Source organism: Amblyomma americanum, chromosome 11 (genome assembly GCF_052857255.1).
Source record: "Amblyomma americanum isolate KBUSLIRL-KWMA chromosome 11, ASM5285725v1, whole genome shotgun sequence".
NCBI classification, from domain to species: domain Eukaryota; kingdom Metazoa; phylum Arthropoda; class Arachnida; order Ixodida; family Ixodidae; genus Amblyomma; species Amblyomma americanum.
Genome location: NC_135507.1, coordinates 74,483,693 through 74,506,248, shown reverse-complemented (window position 1 = coordinate 74,506,248; position 22,556 = coordinate 74,483,693). Strand labels below are relative to the sequence as shown.

The window sequence follows — 22,556 nt, the reverse complement described above, 5'->3', positions numbered from 1 at the left end:
ATTAATTAATTGGAACTATAGAAAAAAAAATGAAAAATGTGTTCAAAGTTGTCAAACTGCTCAGAATTGAAAGCCTAACCCACTACGCTATCATGTCATACGCTTAAGGCGGACCTTAAGTGCCCTCTCCAGTCTTTTTTTGTGTCTTTACAGGTCTCTGCATGTCTGCAGGTTGTAGGTGGTAATATCCTTGCCTTTAGTATATAGCCTGAGGTCTATGATTTCATAACTGTAATCACTCAGTTACTGTAATTTCGTAACTGTAATCACTCAGTTATCGTCTAGCGTCATAATCATGGAGCATCAGTGTTAAAAACACGAAAACGGTGACATATACCAAGCTGACAGGTGTGCAGCTTTCATTTCACGTGCTGCTGTTAGAAAATGACTCTGACAAACATGAAAAAAGGCAAATATAGAGTTCACTGATAATCCTGATGATACTACACATTCTCTTTTTCACAGTGTGTCCAAAATTCACTTCTTTTGCCAGTGAATGAGCCAAAACTGACAAGGTATTTAATCGTTTAGAAGCAGTAGTGTATAACAGAGGCACCTTCTGCCAGTGTTCAGCTTATAAGAAGATCTCGGAGTCTGGGGACAGGGCTCTAACACATCTGTTTAGCACTGCTGTTTATTTCTTTTTCCACAGAGGAATGAGAAGCAGCTTTGGTTCGGACGTGATGTCTTTGGTCGTCGAAGCCTGCTGTACCAAGTAAAAGGGACCAACCTTAATCTTGCCTCTTCAGTGGCTCCCAGGCTGGATGAGGTATGCTGGCCGAAGCATTTTTTGCTCAAACGCATTTCAGAGTATATTTTAACGTGATGGTGATGACAGGCATCGTTTATTGGGCACCTTGTGCCCACAAACATGAAAACAACTCGGCAGCAGCAATGGCAGCAAGTGTGCTCAACAGTCAGGTAAGACCAGAATGACCATCGCTGCCTTCCATTTAACTGTGGCAGGGATCTTTTGAGATTATTGCACCCAAAACACCAACAACAATCTGGAGCATTGTAGAACATGCCACACATGATCATGACAACGTCAGAGCGCTGTGGATCTCATCTTGCATAACTAAGTGATACGAGCGTGTGTTCCGGCAGTAATAATCAAAGCGCATGAAATGCAGAGAAAGCGCAAGTACAGTGGGATCTATAAACAGGGTGCAAGTTAATTTATAACCTGTAGCACGCAGACATACATATGTTCTGGACAGACATATCCACATTTCTTAGCTTAGTTACAAAGGTAACTCTAAGCTTAGCTTGAAATTGCAGCAGCAATTCTTGTCCATAGACGTGGAGTTTTGATGTACAGATGATTTAATGCAGTAATAAGTACATGCCACATTTCTTGATGCGCATGCGGATGAACTGGATATCACTGAAAGCTTCATTTTTGGCACCTTGAATATCATGGTACTTCGTGTTTAAAGCTGCATCACCTCACACTCTTGCTAAGACCCCTGTTCGGCTTGTGTTAAAAAGCTTGGCGGAAAATATTAGGATAGCCTTAGTCTAAATTGTTCTCAGGAGTGTCAAATGAGTGTGTCGAGGGTGTCTGGTGTGAATTGGGCCTAGGCTGAAACAGCTCGTACATTTTGCAAGCTCGAAATTGGAGAAGTGGTTTTGGCTGATGGCTCTCACAAGGAGGGGTGTGGTTATTTCAGTTAGGTTACAAATTAGCAGCAATTCATTGCTAACCTGGACACCTGAAAAGCCTTGAACCAGAAAGCTTTAGAGAGTCTGAAGAATTTCCATGCAGTATTAGTGTGGTATGTTGCCATAGGCATGTTTAAAGTGATAAGGAAGTTTTAAGAAGATAGCTCTTCGGTGCCCACTTACGGGTTGAGTGGCGTGCCTCACCATCGTTGGCGTAACCGAGCAAAATGATAGCGAAGAGAGCGTGAGTGGGCAAGCGGAGGAGGTGAATACGGCGGCAGGTTGTGCAGCAGTGACCCGCGGCTCCAGAGGAGCGTGCGCCGTCATCTACTCACGGATGGCACAATTGGTAACATATGCGTTGCTTGCCAAATTAGTGTGCGCTGGAAAATTCACCCGAGGCGAGGTTCATCGATGGAACGCTGTACGCACTGCCCAAGTCTAAACGCAGAGCCACTTTCTTTCGGTGCTGCGTGTTTCGTATGCAGTCGCCTACGGTTCGAGTACCGCAGCAGCTGCTCTCAAAAATGGGATTACTCAAGCGTAATCCTCGCCTTATTTTTTTTAACAGCATGGAAAGAACTTTGACATTAATGCTGCTGCTGCTGCCAATAGACCTGTATGATTTGCAGTGTAGATGGTTTTTGATTACACATTGCAACTCCCTGAAGAAAGATTTTCTGTGCATTCAGTGATTAGAAACTTTGTTTAGCCTGTCTATTTAATCATTTGGCATCGTAGTATGACATGACCAAAAACTGTCGCATTCACAAGCCAGCGCTTGTGTTTGCGTCCTTCTCGTCTCGTATTTGTTACTGCTGCGCTGCAATTTTTCCAGTATGCAGAACCAACTAGCCAGTCACTATATTTTAATGAAAAACTCCCTGTACAGCAAAATCTAAACTGACTAGAATGGATGTCAGCGTCGTATACTGAGGACAGCGCAATGAGCTATGGAAAGGAAGGTAATAGGGACGACATTAAGAGACAGGAACAGAGCAGAGTGGGTCAGGGAACTAACAGGACTTAATGACATCCTAGCTGCGATCAAGGAAAGGAAATGGCCATGGCCTTTTAATTGGTGAAAACCTCAACCAGTCCAACTGGTTTATGAAACAGTTCCTAGTTGGTTCCAGCTGATACCATTTGGCTGCAGTGTGAACCAGCCGGGAATCAAACTTGTCCCAGTGGGAACCAATTGGGAATTGTTTCATAAACAATTTGTACGGGTTACGATTTTCATTAGTCATCTAGCTAGGTGACTAATGGTTCCTTCGGGTGACGAAGTGGATTCCAAGGGAAGGCAGCAAACGTAGCTGGAGGCAACAGAGAGCCTGGTGGGCTGGTGAGGTTAGGAAGTTTACAGATATAAGGTGGCTGCAGCTGGCACAGGACAGGGTATGGGAGAGGCATTTGTCCTGGACATAGTTGGGTGAACACCGTTCTCAACACCCTCTCTATGATGCAGAACTGGACCGAGCTACCAGCCAATGGCATCTACTGCCTCGACTTGAAACAGAGCGTGGCACAGGGGTGCCTCTCCGTGAGCTTGTTTCCCTGGAGCCGGCTGCCTGCAGGCGACCTCTTTCAGCCAGACGGGTGGCAGCCCACCGCCCTGCGCGAGAGCCTGGTGTGTCCCTTGGAGCCCTGGCTGAGCAGCCCCCTGAACAGGCAGCTGGGCACTGGACCGCCACCCATGCCAGCTCTGGGGCGGTTCTTCTTCCGCAAGGTATGATGTTCTTTTTTCTTTCGTTCACTACTCTCGGCAGTCATACCACGCTCTGGCCATGAATGCAAGCCTTGCCCTGGCTAGGAACCTACGCACCTCAAAAAGGGAGTCAGAAAGGAGTCCAAGCATTTGAACTTATGAATCACACCTCATGTTGGTGCTGTCGTGCAGTGGTACATAAATTTATTTACTTGCCTTGCTGCGAGTCTCTGGTGATAACCATGGCATTACGCAACATACTTAAAGGTACATTGAGGACGACACCACTCTGTTGCTGTTCTCAGTATAAATTGAGTCTCTGGCTCTTTCTGCCCATGCATACTTTTGCTCGGTAACAAAAGATGCACTTATAGCTAAGAAATTTGTATTTAAAAGGTGCTTCCGCTAGGTGTTTCCAACTCGTGACGTCCTTACCGAAAAGGGCGGGTTTTTACTGTTTTGAAAGGAATGGCTGTGTAGCGTTGCCTCTGGGATCCGTGCCGAAAAATCGGCATCGACACATGCATTTTACTTGAGAAATCAGCGCCGGTGACGGCAACACCTATATTTTTCTCTTTTTTGTTTTGTTTTTCTTTTGTCTTATCTAACTTGTAGAAACTCCATTTTCGATTCGAGTGGTCTCTTTGTGATCACAACATGGTACCCTGTCGATGCAGGCCAACTTCCTCAGTGTCCTTTAACAAACGAAAGTAAAATTAACCAAAGAAGCTCTGCAGAAAAACAAAGAAGGCAAAGGCAGTACACAAAACCACCGAAAACTTAAATCTGTACAAGTCCTTTAGGAGATATACTTAAGGGGAACCAGTCAAGTAGATGAAGGGCTAGAAAAAAGGAAGGTATACATAAGACGACTGGTACACATATGGTGGGATACGACGCTTTGCCAAGGCGTTATAGCAGCTGCCACTGTATAAGAAAGAACTTGCATTTTTCTTTCATAGGAGAGCAAGGCCATCTTACGTGTGTAATCAGTTGCTGCATTTCCTAGCCCTGAAGCGCAGCCGTCCTGCTTCTACCCTCCCAGTTGTGCCATAGATCTCATCACCTCTGCTGGCCCACAGTAGGTTCGACGTGCAATCACGATTGAGAACTAGGGCCCTAATGCTGCGCTTCTCCATTGAGGGGTCCTAAGCGAGGCCTCGTGGGCCAGCTAAGGGGATGAGAGATTGTACAGTTTCTTTGGGAGGGAGGGGGTATCATTGCTATGTTTTTAGGCTAAGAACTGGTACAATTAAGTGAACGAAATTTTATGTAAGCTGGCATTTACAGAAAAAGAAACAATTCTGTTTGCTTTTTCTCTGTTTTGTTTTTTTGAGTTTCTGTCTCAGCTGTCCTTGTCAGTATGGAGGTGGAGACACCTATCACATTAGTGGCAATGGCAGCAGCATAGAGTATGGGAAAATAAATGTGAAGAGGGAAAGAATGAATTTGTTCCTAGCGACGTGCAGATGGGCTGTCTGCAGTGGGCATGCAGTGCTTGTGCTGTTGTGGATGCTGTCTGTTTGTCCAGGCTGGTTGCAGCTTGCCACTTGTTGTGCGTAGCCGCATTGTGGTCACAGGGGCTGGCTCATGTGCCAGTGCCACGGTGCCAAGGACTTCAAGAAGTGAAAGCCTTTGCAGATGCTGAAGGGTTCTTAGACTCCCATTTGGGAACTACTCCCCTAGTGAATGAAGAGGAGCAGAGAAGAGAGAGTGTATTCCCTGGCAGAAATGCATACTAATCACAGAGCCTCCCAATAAACTGTTTTTGGGGATAAGGTTTTGCTTCTCATAAAAGAGTCAGAATTTGCCATATATCTAGTGCTTTTCTATGGAGGCGGTGTGACTACTGTTTGTCAAAGCATGCGTTGTATGGGCCCAATGCATAGTGTTTCTAAAAATGTTGTCTTCATCTATTTTCTTTCACTGAAACAATCTTTTATATTTTGTAAGGTTTCATTGTCAAAGGGGGTCAAAGGTATATGTAGTATATGCATACGGAATTTTTCTTAAAGCGCCTTGGTATGCCACATGAAACTCTGATCATGGAGCTGACTGAATGTCCTGTTTTAGCATGATAGCGTAAGGCTCCCATTCTACAGAAAATCTAGCATAGGTGCTGTGAGCGACAAAACAGGTGGCGCACCTGCTACCTAGGTCATGTGACCTTGTTACAGCATCACGACCTACCCACCACGGCAGGTGGCAGGAAAATAAATGATTGGTCACCTGAAGTTGCACAGAAAGAGCAACCTGGGTTTCACAAGTTCCACTGGTGGCAGTGCTTGAACCAGCCACCTGCAGGGGGCTGTGGTACATTGATTAACTGCTGCACCACTGTGCCAGGAGCAGTATGAGGACTCCCAGGGATCAAAGAATGTTAAATAAAGAGTGACCTCATCTGTGAAGGGATACACAAAACGGACCCCAGGCCACTTAAGAGACCCATTAACACTGTCGTGTCATGCCCTTAAGAGGGAGGTGTCCACTCAGTTTTTCTTTGTTTTAAAATTCTTATCTCGGCATCTCAGAAAATGGTTCATAAGAATATTGAGCAGTTGTAAACTTTCAATGTTAAAAAAAAAACGTGCAGAGTTCCGCTCGTTAAGGCAGTTCTTTATTCTTCTTGTGACAAACTACTTTTAAGGGTTCAGTTTAAATTCAATAAAATGCAGCGAGATATGGACAGAAAAATGATAGGTGTAAGGTTAGGTGAAAGGAAGAGGGCAGAGTAGGTCAGGGATCAGACACGGGTTAATGACACCTTAGTTGAAATAAGAGCATGAAATGGGCTTGGGCAGGGCATGTAATGCGAAGGCAAGATAACCGATGGTCCTCAAGGGTAACGGACTGGATTCCAAGAAAAGGCAAGCATAGCAGAGGGTGGCAGTAAGTTAGGCGGGCGGATGAGATTGTGAAGTTGGCAGGGATTATGTGGCCTCTGCTCGCACAGGACGAGGTTAATTGGAGTGATATGGGAGAGGCCTTTGTCCTGCTGTGCACGTAGTAAAGCTGATGATGATGAGTCTTATATGAAGAGTTTTCTTTCTTCCTTCCTGTTTTCCTTATCTAGGTCTTGAGTGAACACACGGAAATAGCCAGTGCCGTGGCCGACCTGGACAGGGTGTTGGTGGAAGCAGTTCGGCGCCGCCTCGCCAATCACAGCATGGTCTGCCACCTGTGCACACCCAAGCACCGCTCCGGCCCGGCCGATGTTCCAGAGTGCAACCACGCGTCTGTGGCGGTGCTCTTCTCTGGCGGCCTGGATTCCATGGTCATTGCTGCACTCTGTGCCAGGTGAACTCATCATTTATTTGTTTGTTTGTTTCACCACTACATCGCCGTCGTCATCATCAGCCTGACTACGCCCACTACAGGTGCCCCCATTTTTTTTTTTTTTTGCGCCAATTTTCAATGGCAAGCACTTTATGGGCAGCTGAGAATGATGGAATAAGAAGATCCACAGGATGGAGTGAATGTTAACACAATTATAATTAGTGGTTTATTTAATCATAATTGTGTTAGCATCCACTCCATCTCCTTTACGGCACTTTGTGCACAACTGTGAACATTCCAATTCACATCTTTTTCTCAGAGTGGGTTCTATTCTTCAACCATTTCTTCTTTGATCATTTCAGGCAAATTTAATATATTTCATCTTGCAAATAGAGCAATTTTTAAGTGAGCTAGCAAACAGAGCAAAACTATTTCATGAAACTGAGCAAAAAGCACGTCTTTCGCCATTTTCCGGCTGACAGATACTGTCACCATTACTAAGGTCCTTTTTTTTTTTCCAGCATTTATTTTGTCATGTGCATCATAAGGATTCCAAAACCCCTATGTTGTTGATGTCTTGAGCCCCGGTGTTTTAGATTACACTTTCCAACTATTTTGAGAGTCTGTAAGGAATTTATTTATTTATTTATTTATTTATTTATTTATTTATTTATTTCATAAATACTGCCGACTGCCCTTTGGCGGTCAAGGCAGGAGTGCACAAAGGAAAAAAATTACAAAGTGGTAACAACAAAATAACAGCGACAAAGGGCGATTACAGTACGAGGACAAAATTCAATAAGACCAACGGGAAGCAAAAAAAAAAAAAGTACAGGCAAATCATCCGACGTCAAACAGACTAAGTGAACAGAATAAAAACAAGGAAACCGAAATACACTGTGTACTAGACACGCTACTGCGATACATGAGCCGAAACAGCAGACAAGAAGGATTCTGAAGATACCAGGTTGGTGATATCGCTTGGCAGTCGGTTCCATTCGGAAATGGTGCGTGGAAAGAAGGAACAAGAATATGCTTTTGTTCGGCATCGTGGCATCAAGATAGTCCTTTCGTGTTTGTTACGGGTGGGGCGTGTTGTGTTGTATTGTATGTAACTCTGAAAATTCAGTTTTGTTTTATTATGTATGATATTGTCACGGAGTTCTCACGGAGAGACGCTTCAACAACTGGAGTCGGCAAGAGGAGACGGTAATGGCGGCCGATCCGCGATAGCACGATCGCAACCTCATCGTCTTCGCGGACAGCTTGCGCCACCTGGCAACACTAGGTGGCATTATTCCCCCCTCCGAAAAAGAAGGGCATCGCAGTGGGGCCGCCAGCAGCGTAGGCGCGCTAAGGTTCAGAAGGGAAACAGAGAAGAACGCGAGGAAAACGGAGCACACACAGAGTCACAACGGAGGGCCGCTAAGCCGTTATCGGGCATAGTACGGCTTAAGCCGCACAACGTGCACAATGTCAGAGCTGTTGGGCTGTCGACGTCTCGGTTGCGCGGCACCGTCGGGAACCACTTCATAGGTAACATCACTGATACGCCGTAGCACTTTATAGGGGCCAAAGTACCGGCAGAGTAGTTTCTCGGACAAGCCCTGGCGGCGGACAGGTGTCCACACCCAAACTTGTTCACCGGGATTGTAGTCGACCTGTCGGTGTCGAAGGTTGTAACGGCGCGCATCAGTGCCCTGCTGCTGGCCGATGTGTACGCGGGCAAGCTGACGGGCTTCTTCAGCGCGTTGGGCAATTTCATGAACATCGGGTGCGAGTTGGTCGTCATCGAGGCATGGTAGCATCACGTCAAGCATGCTCTGGACTTCACGTCCATATACAAGACGAAAGGGAGTAAAGCGTGTAGTCTCCTGGAGGGCCGTGTTGTACGCAAATGTGACGTACGGTAGCACCTCATCTCAAGTTTTGTGCTGAACGTCTACGTACATTGACAGCATGTCCGCAATGGTCTTGTTTAAGCGTTCGGTTAGCCCATTGCTCTGCGGATGATAAGCTGTGGTCTTGCGATGGCTAGTGCAGCTCAACGTAAATATATGGTCGATTAGCTGCGCTGTAAACGCTGTGCCTCTGTCGGTAATAACGCACGAAGGGGCTCCGTGCCGCAAGACGATGTTTTGCATGAAAAAGTTGGCGACCTCTGAAGCTGTGGCACAGGGTATCGCCTTGGTCTCGGCGTAGCGAGTCAAATAGTCAGTAGCGACTATGATCCACTTGTTTCCTGAGAGTGACAACGGAAAAGGACCGAGAAGGTCCATTCCTATTTGATCGAACGGAGAGCGGGGTGTAGTAACGGGCTTGAGAAAACCCGCCGGCTTAAGCGGTGGCGTCTTCCGGCGCTGGCATTCACGGCAGCTTTTGACGTACCTTTGGACATCGTCCGAGAGTCCGGGCCAGTAGTACATGTTGCGTATCCTGGCGAGCGTCCGGGAAAAACCCAGATGGCCTGAAGTGGGCTCGTCGTGGCATGCCAATAAAATGTCGGCGCGAAGATCGGCCGGAAGTACCAGAAGGTAAGCTCTTTCTTGGCCTCTCGAGTTCTTTTTGTATAAGATACCTTCGCGCAAACAGAAAGAGCCGAGACGTCGAGCGAAGTGTCGTGGTAGAGGCATGGCGTGACCTTCAAGGTTGTCAATCAGCGGTCGGAGGTCCGTGTCAGCCCGCTGCCGGGCTATTATGTTCGATGCATTAAGTATACCGAGGAAACCGCTGTCGTCGTCGATTTCGGGACCGGAAGAGTCGAGTGGTGCACGCGACAGCGTGTCGGCGACTTCGTGTTTACGGCCCGACTTATATACGATGGTAATGTCGAATTCTTGGAGCCGTAAACTCCAGCGGGCCAATCGTCCAGACGGGTCTCGCAAATTAGCCAGCCAGCATAGGCAGTGGTGGTCGGTTACGACTTTGAATGCGCGGCCGTAAAGGTAAGGGCGAAATTTCATGGTGGCCCATACGATAGCAAGGCATTCCTTCTCTGACGTAGAGTAATTGCGTTCGGCGCGGGAGAGAGTACGGCTAGCATAGGCTATATCTCTCTCAATGCCCTCTTGGTGTTGGACAAGGACAGCTCCAAGACCGATATTGCTGGCGTCGGTGTGGATCTCGGTGTCGGCCTCTTCGTCGAAGTGTGCAAGAACGGGAGATGTCTGAAGGCGTTGGCGGAGCGAAGAGAAAGCCGTCTCTTGGTCTATTGTCCAAACGAAGGAGGTGTTGCTCCTGGTGAGGCGCGTCAACGGCTCTGCAATCTTTGCGAAGTCCGCAATAAACCGTCGGTAATATGCACAGAGACCCAGAAAACGCTGGACAGCTTTCTTGTCAGTCGGAGTAGGAAAATTGGCGACGGCGGCTGTCTTGTCGGGGTCGGGTCGAACTCCGTCGGCGCTCACAACGTGACCGAGGAACCTGAGCTCTGTGTAACCGAAGTGGCACTTCTGGGGCTTCAGCGTAAGGTCAGCGGAATGGAGGGCTCTGAGGACAGTTCGCAGGCGCACGAGATGCTGTTCAAAAGTTTCTGAAAAAACGACAACGTCGTCCAGGTATACAAGACAACTTTGCCACTTGAGGCCGGTGAGGACAGTGTCCATCATCCGTTGAAACGTCGCTGGCGCAGAGCACAAGCCAAAAGGCAGCACTTTGAATTCATAGAGGCCATCTGGTGTAACGAAAGCAGTTTTTTCGCGGTCCCGTTCGTCCACTTCAATTTGCCAATAACCGCTCTTCAGGTCAATGGATGAAAAGTACTTAGCACGCCGTAATCTGTCCAGGGAGTCATCAATGCGGGGCAACGGGTAGACGTCCTTTTTAGTCACATTGTTTAATTTACGGTAGTCCACGCAGAATCGAAGTGTTCCATCCTTCTTTTTAACAAGGACAACAGGCGAAGACCACGGGCTATGGGAAGGTTGAACTACACCGTCGTCAATCATCTCCTGAACTTGCTTTTGGATTACTTCCCGTTCTTTGGCGGAAACATGATAAGGCTGCTGGCGTATAGGGCGAGCGTCGTCATACGTAATGATCCGGTGTTGCGTGAGGGGCGTTTGACGAACTTTCGACGAAGAAGCGAAACACTGTTTATACTCCAATAGCAAGTGCTCTAAGGCCAGGCGCTTTCCTTCGGGGAGGTTGCAGTTGATGTCGACATTCGGAACAGATTGGTCGTCAGTGGCGCGCGATGATTGGTCGTCAGGGGCCGCTGCCGCGAACGCAAAGCAGACCGGAACATCCACAACCGCTTCAGCGGTAGCGATCGCAGTTCCAGAGAAAAGGTGCCGGTGCTCTGGAGAAAAATTTGTAACAAGGATCGCAGACCGGCCAGCGCGAATTGTTAGTAAGCTTCGAGCGGCGCAGATGCCTTGAGTCAGGAGGAGCGAATGATTAGCCTCGGCGACTGCTTCAGCGTCGTGCAACTCAGCACAGGCGACTTCAATCAAAACACTGCTACGGGGCGGAAGTGTGACGCTGTCGGCGAAAACGCGAAGTGCGGCACTGCGTTGGCAGGAGTTGTCGAGTTCGGCGGCTTGCTCTGTGGAAAACATGACAATTCGGTTGCGCAGATCGATAATTGCTCCATACTCCCGCAGAAAGTCGATGCCGAGGATTAGGTCCCGAGAACACTCGCCCAGGACGATGCAGCTGACGACGAACGTGGACTTGCTGATCTGAACGCGAGCAGTGCACATACCCTTGGGCGTAACCAGATGACCGCCGGCAGTTCGAAGGTGCGCGCCAGGCCAAGGGGTAATCACTTTTTTTCAGAATGGTCGCCAGTTGTCCACTTAAGATCGAATAATCGGCCCCGGTATCAACTAATGCGCTTACTCTGCGACCATCGATAAGAACGGGTATTTCTAAAGAAACGCGGTTTTTTAACTCTGGTGATGGCGTCGGCGGGTTTTTGTCGGATTGTAGCGGCGACGACGGCGGGAGGTCTTCAGCACAGCGCCCCCCAGCGACCTCGCCCCCGAAGGTCGCGGGTTTCAGTTTTCCCGACGAGGACTTGGCGATCGGCCCGGTGCCGCTCGCGAGAAGCCGGGAGGTGTCGGGGAAGAGCGCCTCGGTGAGGGTGAGCGCGACTGCCGCTGCGCTCGGGATGGATTGCGCTGGTCCGCAAGGAATTCTTCAATTTCAGGGGGTCGTTCACCTTGACGGGGTCTCGGTGAGTCGGTGCGGAAGCCTTGGATGCCGATGCGTCGGTAATAACAATTTCGATAAAGATGACCTGGCTCTCCGCAGTGAAAACAGAGCGGTCGTCGGTTAGGTGTACGCCAAACGTCGGCCTTTCGGAGGGGTGCTCGACGATCCTCGAAGTACTGCACCGGTTGCACAGAGGGCCGCGGAGCTTGAGGCGTGGCGTGAATTGGTGGCGGCGAAGCGGGAGCCGGACGCCTTGCAACTTCGGCGTACGTCGGACGGCGGTAGTCCCCAGGCAGAGGTGGTACGTCGACCACAGGAACAGGGCCCCGGAACGCCTGTTGTACCTCCTCTCGTACAAGAGCGGAGATGGAACCGAGCGCAGGCTGCGACGGGCTACAAAATTTGTGAAGCTCCTCACGCACGATTGTGCGAATAAGTTCCCGCAAATCATCAGGATGCTGTCCGATGGTGGCAAACGATGATGTGACTGCAGCAGCATGCACGGGCCGGTCGTAACTGGCGCAACGCTGTTGCAGGACCTTCTCCATCGTTGTGGCTTCCGAAAGAAATGCAGCAACTGTAGATGGTGGGCTGCGCACGAGGCCTGCGAACAGCTGCTCTTTGACGCCTCTCATTAAGTGCCGAAGTTTCTTCTCTTCAGGCATGGCAGGATCAGCTCTCCTGAAGAGCCGCGTCATGTCCTCGACGTACATTTGTACGCTTTCGTTCGGTAGCTGGACGCGGGACTGGATTGCCCGCTCCGCTCTTTCGCGGCGATCCGCGCTGGTGTAGGCCTCCAGCAGGCGACGGCGAAACTCTCGCCAGGAAGTTAGAACTTCCTCACGGTTCTCAAACCACGTGCGGGCGCCATCCTCTAGGCTAAAGTAGACGTTTCTTAGTTTCGCGGCGTCGTCCCACTGGTTATAAGCAGCCACACGCTCGAAGTGAAGGAACCAGTCCTCCACGTCTTCGAAAAGGTCCCCGTGGAAGGCCTTGGGAACCCGCGGGGTCTGCAAGGTATAGTGGGCAGGTGTAGCACCGGCAGCTTGCGTGAGAATACCGGTGGCTGGCATCATAACTGTCGCGAGTGGTCCAAGCTCCGGTGAAAGTCCCTGCAGCCTCCGGCTGAAGCGGTGTACCGGGGTGTCAATCGGCGCAGGGCTGGCGGCACGGCTCCCTGGAGGGGTTTCTTGCATGGGATACTCGTACCCAGCACCTCCACCAAATTGTCACGGAGTTCTCACGGAGAGACGCTTCAACAACTGGAGTCGGCAAGAGGAGACGGTAATGGCGGCCGATCCGCGATAGCACGATCGCAACCTCATCGTCTTCGCGGACAGCTTGCGCCACCTGGCAACACTAGGTGGCAATATTGAACAACATTTTTAGTCGGTGCTGCTTGCGACGAGATTCAAGAGTGGGAAGCCCAGATCTGTTGAGCAAATCAGACACCGAGACCTGCCGACCATAAGCGTGGTAAATAAACCGGAGTGCTTTCCTCTGGACGCCTTCAAGATTTTTTATATCCGTTTTTGTGTGCGGATCCCATACAGCGTCGGCGTATTCGAGCACTGGACGCACAAGTGATGTGTATGCTGTCAGTTTAGTTTTGCTCGTGCAATGCTTTAGGCGGTGCTTTAATAATCGAAGTTTTTTGGACGCTGCTGAGACAATGGACTGGATGTGTGCGCTCCAGTTCAGGTTGGATGTCATGGTTACCCCAAGATATTTCACCTGAGTCACTGAGTTGATCGGAAGGCCATTGATTTTGTATGTGCATTGGAGCAATTGTTTCTTTCGTGTTACTGTCATTTTTCCGCATTTTGAACTGTTTATACCCATTTGCCAAGTACAACACCAGCTGGAAACTGCTGTTAAGTATTCAGCTAGGAGTGTCTGGTCTTCGACTGATGTGATACTATGGTATATAACACAGTCGTCGGCGAAGAACTGACAGCGTATGCGTGAGTTGAAGGACAGGTCGTCCAAATAAATAAGGAAGAGAAGCGGCCCAAGGACTGAGCCCTGGGGAACTCCTGAAATTACCGGCGCTTTTGTGGAGTGAGATTCAGATATCTGGACAAACTGATGCCGCTGTGTAAGGTAGGAATCTAACCATTGTACTACTTGCCGATTGTTTAACCACCACCTTATTTTTAACAAAAGATTGCCATGCGATACCCGGTCAAACGCTTTTTCGAAGTCAATGAAAATTAAATCTACTTGTCCATTATTGTCTAGTGACATCATAATTTCATTTGTGATATGAATAAGCTGCGTCACTGTTGACAAGCCTTGCCGAAACCCGTGCTGGCTTTCAATAAAAAAACCGCTTCCCTCTAGGAATGAACTTATGTGCTTGAAAATAAAATGTTCTAACACCTTACTGGACGTACATAACAAAGAAATTGGCCTGTAATTCTTCACGCAAAGCTTGTCTCCTGATTTGTGAATGGGTATCACCTTTGCTGTTTTCCAATCGTTTGGAATTTCTCCTGTCCTGAGACTTTCAGTAAAAATAATGAAAAGGTATTTAGCGCACCACTCAGCATATCTGTACAGAAAAGCGTTTGGAATATCGTCTGGTCCAGAGGATTTTTTTGTGTTCAACTGCAATAGAGCCGAAACAATACCCTCCTCGTTAATAATTAGGTCTGGCAGATTGAAATGGCTAGTTCGAGATTCGGAGACTGAGTTGCTGTTACTCAGGAATACAGTAGAAAAGTGCTCATTGAAGGCAGTCGCTAAGCAGAGGGGGTCGGTAACAACTGTGCTGTTAAGGAGAAGTTTGTTAACCGGGTCTTTTTTCTGTGACAGATGCCTCCAGAACTTTTGGGGGTCAGTTTTTAGAAAATTGTGCATCTTGACATTAAAAAAGTGGTACCGTGAAGATTTTATTTTTGAACGCAGTTCAGCCCGAAGAGCCGGCAAAGCACCACCAACTTTATTACTTGACCTTGATAAGCGCTTCACACAACGTTTTAACTGTATGATCTCGCGTGTTATCCAGGGACACGCCATTTTCAGCTTCTTATGTTTAAGCGGCACGTACTTGTTGATACATTGATGAACCGTACTTTTGAATTCTAACCACAAGTCGTTCACACTTGTACGCCCATCAGTGTATTTTTTAGCAAAGGATTCATACGTCAGTTCAAGCTGATCTAGAACGCTTTCATCCTGAGCATTGTTAAAGTCGCGAAACGCTTTTCCTTCCTGATGAACAATTACTGGTCGCATCAATTCGCTTTTAAAGAGCACCGCTTCATGGTCCAATATTCCGGGAAAGACATCTGTCGAAAAGCCCAATTGACTAACAGGGTCTGATATAAATACCAGGTCAAGAAGAGAACTCGTATTTGCTGTAATACGCGTAGGTTTCTGAACAACCTGGTTTAAGTTATAATTAAAAGCTATGCTGAGCAAAGCATCCGAGTTAGCACACAAAGTTTGAGCGCACACAGAATCCCAGTTGATGTTTGGCAAGTTAAAATCGCCGCATACGATAACATGGCTATAGCGCTTTTGTGTGAGCTTGTAAAAAAATAACTGTTGTTGCTTTTCATTGGAAATTTAACGAGTTCACTTTCTTGAGGCCTGCATTTGCTATTTAGGCAAAAAATTTGTCTTAAATCGAAATCACTAATGGTGCCTGAGCTAGTTAATGCTTGATGTAACCAAGGAGTTTATTCTAATGTAACAAGTACAGTGGAGGAGTTGCAGTTTCTCATGAAGCATAATGTAATTCCTTATAGATATGACAACACGATGGTTCGCCATCATTGTCACTGAGCTGAATCCATTTCAGGACCAGGGCCTCTCCTATATCCCTCTAATCAAGCAACCCTATTTTGTGCCAGCTGCAAACCACTCTTTCCTTGCAAATTTCCTAACCTCATCTTTCCACCTGATCCTTACTTCAGTTATCTTCTCTTGTAACGCTCTCCATCTCCCTAAGCGACCATTGGCCATCTGCTGTCTGCATTACCCACCTTGCCACACTTGCCCATTTCTTTGGGATTTCAGCCAGGATATCATTGACCGACGTTTGTTCCCTCGCACTCTCTTCCTGTCTCCTAGTGTTAGCCCCTAGTCGTTTTCCTTTCAGCAACTCGATGCATTGTCCTCAATTTAATTTTTATATACTGCATTGCAAGCTTGCCTAACAGGCACTGTGTTCTGGAACAAACAGTGCAGCCAGGGTGAAAGCTGCTTGATTAAATTTAACATTGTTTCCAGCAGTAATGCATGGCTTTACACATCATTCAACACATCATCGAAAAATATTTGGTTACTTACATATAACAGCGGTAATTTTCTTTGTTGGGAAATTTTAAATTTGGCAAACTGAGAACAAACAGTCTACAACATTTTGTGGTAAGGCTTGTGCGTAGCTGTGGCCACTTGACAACGCTTCTTTGCCTTGCTGCTCAGATTTTATGCTACACAGTTCTGTGTCCATTTGTTCCTTCTTTTTTTTCCTTCTCTACTTTCGATGATTCTTTCACTACCTTCTCTGCTTTCACAATGGATCGTGCTGCCTTCGTTCCACATTTGTAGCAACCCTTTCACACCTGTGTGTGCCGCTCGCTTTGCCTCAATGGCCCATTGTCGTCAAAAAGCCTGGGGGGTGAGCTCACTTTGGGTACCCCAACGGACATTGAAAAATATTTGCGCAATACTTGGAGCTTGCTTCCAAATATAACACGAGGCGCTGTCCGAAGAGAACACTTTAGACTTGGGCGATCCTAATATTGTATTTCCACAAAGCTATATTTGTGGAAATACAGTAATTTTACCACAGCGAGGGAGGTAACATATATGAAAGCTGCAGCAGAACTTTGTTTTTTACAAGGTTCTACCTTCAGAGGAAATTTCAGGAGACAAATTCTCGTTATTACTTATTACTATTGATGTCCACAAGTACAATGCATATCACCAAAAAAGTGAGAATGTGGCTGGTAACACACAATTCCGGAAAAAATGATTAAATCTGCTAATATTTGCGGAATCACGGAAATCTAGGGATCTTAGTATGTACAGAGAGCTCTTAATTTCTTGGTAAAATTCAGTTCCTCCCGATTTCTGCACCTCAAGGAAGCCTGACAGAAGTCTGGTGAAACCGGATTCTTACCCCAAAACTCAGGGGTAGAATTCACTCCCGGATGTAGCCAAACTACCTGTTAAAAGTCTGGACCCAGACGAGAAGTTGTCTCAATGGCTCTGAAGGCGTTGTACAGCAGACGTCGATTGCAGGGCTCACGTGCGGAGAGAACAGCCGACACTGATGAATCCGATGGCAGCGATGCGACTATGCCACCGCCAAGTGCACATGAAGTAGCATCAGCGCTCGACGTTGCGCAGGAGTGTTGGGCAAGCTGCAAATGACGCTGGTGGAGTATTGGCAGAAGAAACTCAAGCAAATGCACTTTGCCGATTACTTTTAATTTTGAGTACCCTTCCCCGTAAATAAACATGTTTTGGAGCATAAATAGAGTCATATATTTCAGCACTAAAGCTCGCTGTTCACGTGAATACATTCCAGTACTTGTTTCTGGCGCATAACTGGCCGATCAGTTTATTTGATTTGCCACTAGGAACAGATGAATTTAATCCTCAGAATATGCCCGCCACAAACGTGTACTAGCCTAGTTCGCGATAATGAGTCTAGATGTGACTGCTTCGGGTTCTGCCCGTGTGGCGGGGCGCTATAACCATTTTCTAGCGGCCATTCGATAATTCGAACTTCGCTTAATTCGAACAATTTTCCGGTCCCCTTCGAGTTCGAATTAACAAGCTTTTACTGTATTTGGATACAGGAAAAAAATTATACATGCCAGGTAGTGAATATTTTCATTATGTAACTAAATGAACTTTCTTTGTGCAGTTAAAGCACCTTGTTCAACAGAATGGGTGCTGATTTGTAATTGTTTACATTGTGCACAAAATGAAAAAAAAAAGAAGAGAGAAATGAGGTATCTGACTTCTGTGTAATTTGGGAAAAAAGAATATACACAATTTTACCTCTAAGTTTTGAAAAATAAGCATAGAATGCAAAACACAAAGAGCCTTACATATATTACTACACTGTGCTACATTGTGCTCATTACTCGGTAGAGCTCACTGCACAAGATGCACTTGGCCTTCTTGTAAAAAGAGTGTTATGCTAGGCATTTGAGAAGCCTGGGCTGTAATTTTTTATCAAGATTTTTTTTTTTATCAAGATACTGAATTGTTGCGCTGGGCTACTGATCCGGAGTTCCCCTAAGGTGCCTGTGTGCTGTGTGTTAAAGATCCCCAGGTGGTCGAAATTATTCCGGAGCACGGAGCCCTCCACTACAGCACCTCTTTCTTCCATTCTTCTTTCACTCCCTCCTTGATCCCTTCCCTTTCAGTTGTCCAGCGATATATGAGACAGATACTGCGCCATTTCCTTTTCCCAAAAACCAATTATTGTATTATTATAATATTATTATTAGATACTGAATTGAAAGACATTGTATTCAAACAAAAGTCTGTTAACCAGAGCCCACGGGAAGTGTAGCAAGCCAACCAAAGCCCCATTAAATCTGTTTCAGGTATTGAGAAGGCAGAGTTATTGGACAGGAAGTCAAGTGTCACCAAGGATGGGTACAGCTCACTTGTGTTAATGACCCACCAAGCTTGCCGAGACCGCTATTGAGCAATAAGGGTTTTTCATTCATTCGTTCATTGGACCTGACACTTTCTTCACCCTCCTGTGGCTTTTTGGTTGGTTGCAGGCTGCTCCCAAAGCATTGCCCCATAGACCTGCTGAACGTGGCTTTTGAGCACCAGGTGCACATGATTGACAGCCAGAGCAAGACCAAGCGGTGGTTCAAGTCCTTCGAGGCCCCCGACCGCATCAGCGCCAGGCTGGGTCTCGACGAGCTGTGCGCGGTGTTTCCTGACCGTGCCTGGAACCTGGTTGAGGTTGGTGTTCCTTTTTGCCCTGGTACGGTAAAACACCACTATAGTAAACTTACATATAGTAAAAACAAAAAATGGTGTAGTGCAATGGGCTGTTTCAGCGAAAGCAAACCAAAATTTTAAAAAAATATGTAGGGGTGTGCGAATATTGAAATTTTCTAATACGAATCGAATACAAATATGAAGAAAAAATGGCTTTGAATATCGAATCGAATATCAAATATCTGTTCAGTACAAAAAAAATTCAGAAAACGTGCAAGCAAACATAGCTGCCCTTATTTTTTTTCAAAATAGTGTATGGTCTTTGCAACTAAAATAAACAAAACTAGTCTGCCTCAGTACCATATAAAAAAACATAATGTGCACAGAAATGTATACTACTTGATTAGACAGCATAACAGTATCCAAACTATAATGAGGTCATGGAAAACAAAATCTATAAAATGACAAGACTGGCAACAAAACAATAACATGATGACTATTAAATCTCATTCATTCGGAGTTCAAGGGACCAGAAGAAATGCCCGGTTCATCCGAAGGCCTCTGTTAATAAAATTTCCTGCGCCCCCCCGAAAAAAAAAATGCTGCCGAAAATGCTGAAGATGCAGTAAGGCCTTATGAGGCGGCTCCATTGCGCTAACACCTGTAAGCCCGTGACGAGCCACCCGTTTTGGAGTGCTGGAAGAACAACACAAATGCAAGCAAGGGGTCGGGGAACACACACTGGCGTCAAAGCGGCGAGTTTGTTTCTAAAAAGGAAAAAGAAATAAGCCGCGCGGAGCTGGGATTGGACTATCGGCGAATGCGCGGGCCGACATTTGTTTGAAGTTGCCGCGGGGCAGCGGTGAAGCTCAGAAACCGAAACTAAGCAGCCAGGCCTTTTTTTTTTTTTTTGCCCTAGCGAAAGAGGCCTTCCGATTGTTGCCACGCCTGCCGTTACGCCTGCTAAAGAGGTGTGCAGGTTACAATGCACCATGCAATAGTGCGAGATTTTGACGGGATCGCTTGCCCTATTGTGACTACTCGACGCGCCCCTTCAGGAGGCTCCCGCGGCATTCCGCAAGTAGGCTTTCCCGCATAGCGTAGTTTACAAAACGGGATGGCGGAAGTCACGCTCGGAGAGTTATGAAGGCGACAGGACGTATTCTTCGAATGTGGGCATTAAATATGTAACGTATTACCGAAGGATTAAAAAAAAAAGCGCGATTTCGCGTTACGATTGCTCGAAGCGGGCCGTCGGCCATCTTGTTCGCAGCACGGGTGATATGTGGGAAAGCCCACTTGGGGAAATTCTCTCGAGGTGAAGCCTTGCGGCGTCGGGATGCGGTCGGTCCGCGTGATAAACGGCGGAGAAGGAAGGGGATAGGACCTCTGTATTGTTTTCCTGCAATTTTTAACTCGATTATCAGCTAATTTGCCCAGATATAGTGGTTTTGCCACGGTCGAATTTATGAAAGTATGCGCATTATACGATCGCTGGCGATCGGTATTCAGGAATTTTGGAATATTCGGAAATTCACGATTACCAATTTTCGAATACGAATCGAATATCAAACATATTCGATTCGTATTCGAAATTTCGAATATTCGCACACCCCTAAAAATATGTTAAGCTTTTTAAGATGTACAGTTGGTGTCAGGGGCATTGTAATACCATTGTTGGTGGAAATCATGAGGCAGGTGAATCCTGTTGAACTAGCAACCTGGTTTACTAATAATTATATTAATAGTTAAATCCTTAACTTATTATAGTTAGATGTGTGGTGGCAGCAAGAGATTTATAGCTGGTTGTTGGTAATAGTCATGTCACTGCTCAGATTAGGCCCACTATGCAGATGCGTTCAAATTGTGTGGAGTTTGAATTAACAAGAGCCTGCTGTAAAGTGAAACTGCGGTCCTATTTCAACTTGCATATACATGACTATGCATTTCCTTTTGTCTCTATACATCTATAATAAAGAAATGGTTGTAACAAAGGAGGTGTCCATCTAATATGTACATAGTAGGGTGATTGTTTGGGTTCACAGGTAATTGTACCTTCATAAAACCTCTAAGTGCCAATGAAGCATTCAGTGGAAGTTGGCGCTTTTCTTCTGTCTTGTTTTGTGCTATGGAACTTCATGTAACATGTACATCTTCAAGGCTTCTGCTAAAGAATTTGGTAGCCCTTCAGGAGCTAGTGGGGTTTGGCAGTGCAGTGCCAACGTCACAAGCTCTAACAGGTAAACTTGAAGAAATGTGCGAAGGCAGTTCATCCCGAAGCTGAGGATAGCTGTTTATGAAATGCTCTGGAGCAAGTTTAGCCGCAAAACAAGGTCTGAACTTTGGGAAAAGCAGCACAAGCACAATAACCACTTGGAGACGTTCTTTGTGGCAATGTACATTCAGGAGCAGAGGTGGTGTATAACATGTGAGCTTCAGTGAGGGGGCGTTGCTGTGTCGGTTCCTGGTAGCTAGCGCATGTTGTTGAGACAGGAGAGGAGATGACAGTTCTTATCTGGAAGCATTCCAGTTTCTCGTTTCAATCTGTGGGGCTCCTGTTTGGCGAAAGTGCTGTAAGATGTCACGAGCAGCGAGCCACATAGCAGCACGTGGTTATACACCGCTTTTACTCCTGAGAGTACTAGCAGAGGGAATGGTATGGTACTTCAACTAGACAAAACCAAAAATGATGAGTTGTAGTATGGTAACTGAGTTTAAAACCATGCGATGATTAAATCAAGAAAGTGTTTTCATGCATTTCTTTTCTAAATCAATGCAGTGTGTATTAGTTGGACAGGCTCAGATTACTAGACCACACCCTTGGAGTCATACAATCACCAATAACTTTTACTGGTCCAAGCAACTGGTGCTGGTGCAAGTGCGACATAATCATTGCTTCTTTATTCATTCTCATTTAAACTCTCCAGAGAGGCTTTCATTTGCATTGTAGTGAATGATGAAGCTGCAATTATATTATTGCAGTTTTTTCATGTCTCACATGACCTATACTAAACTTAAATGTTAGAGCCGTCATTTGGCTGTTGAAACCAGAAGTGTATGTGGGAAGAATTTCAGTTATAGATTATTTAGCAAGATATAGGTGAATACCTCATGGTGATCCCTATATAGTATATACTAAATATCTTACACATAATTACTAATAAGAAAACACGTCCCACTGTTTATGGGCATTGTTCGCTAATAGTGAGTGGCCTTGTGATGTCATTTCCAGATTGACGTGACCAAAGGAGAGCTGCAGTTTGAGCGGTGAGTCTGATTTCAGGGATTGCTCCAGTGTATCTTGGGTTATTTTCTTTTTTCCTAGAATGGGGATGGGAGTGTGATGGGAACTCTTCGTTAAGAAACTTTAGTTCATTCAACACATCTTAGAGGTTTTCCCTCTGTATGTAATCCCGCCAGTCACTCTTTGCATTGTGGAATTTCACTCAGTGGCTTATCCGCCATTTGTCACTGTTGTAACAAGCAGTGCAGAGTACTAGTAAAATATTTGTCAGGGGAGTAGTTGTGTAGCAGACTTTGTTCATTTGTTTAGTTGTTTTCAAATTACCTCTAAAGACCCATATTATATGGTGAGGGGGGCAGTTAATTGTGGGGGGGGGGGGGGGGGGGGGGAGGTGCAAACAAAAGAGGGAAGAGGAAAATCACACAAATTTATAAAAATTGGTCGATAAAAAGACCCATATTATATGGTGGGGAGGTGGGGGGGGGGGGGGGGGGGGGGGGCAATTAAATCTGCATTAGTCGATAAGTAAAAATGATTAAAATTCTGGCAGGTGCTAGCGAATTAATACTGGGTAGC

At 46.4% G+C, this 22,556-nt stretch overlaps 1 protein-coding gene across 1 annotated transcript in view; it reads left to right on the top strand.

Moving 5' to 3' along the window:
• The window catches only part of LOC144110725 (asparagine synthetase domain-containing protein 1), a 47,045-nt gene that overhangs the window by 16,653 nt on the left and 7,836 nt on the right, over positions 1–22,556 (top strand). Inside the window, exons 4-8 of the mRNA XM_077643793.1 lie at positions 653–769; positions 3,134–3,394; positions 6,447–6,670; positions 18,568–18,757; positions 21,969–22,003. Of these exons, the coding sequence (XP_077499919.1) occupies positions 653–769; positions 3,134–3,394; positions 6,447–6,670; positions 18,568–18,757; positions 21,969–22,003 (827 nt within the window). The remainder of the gene's footprint in view (positions 1–652; positions 770–3,133; positions 3,395–6,446; positions 6,671–18,567; positions 18,758–21,968; positions 22,004–22,556) is intronic.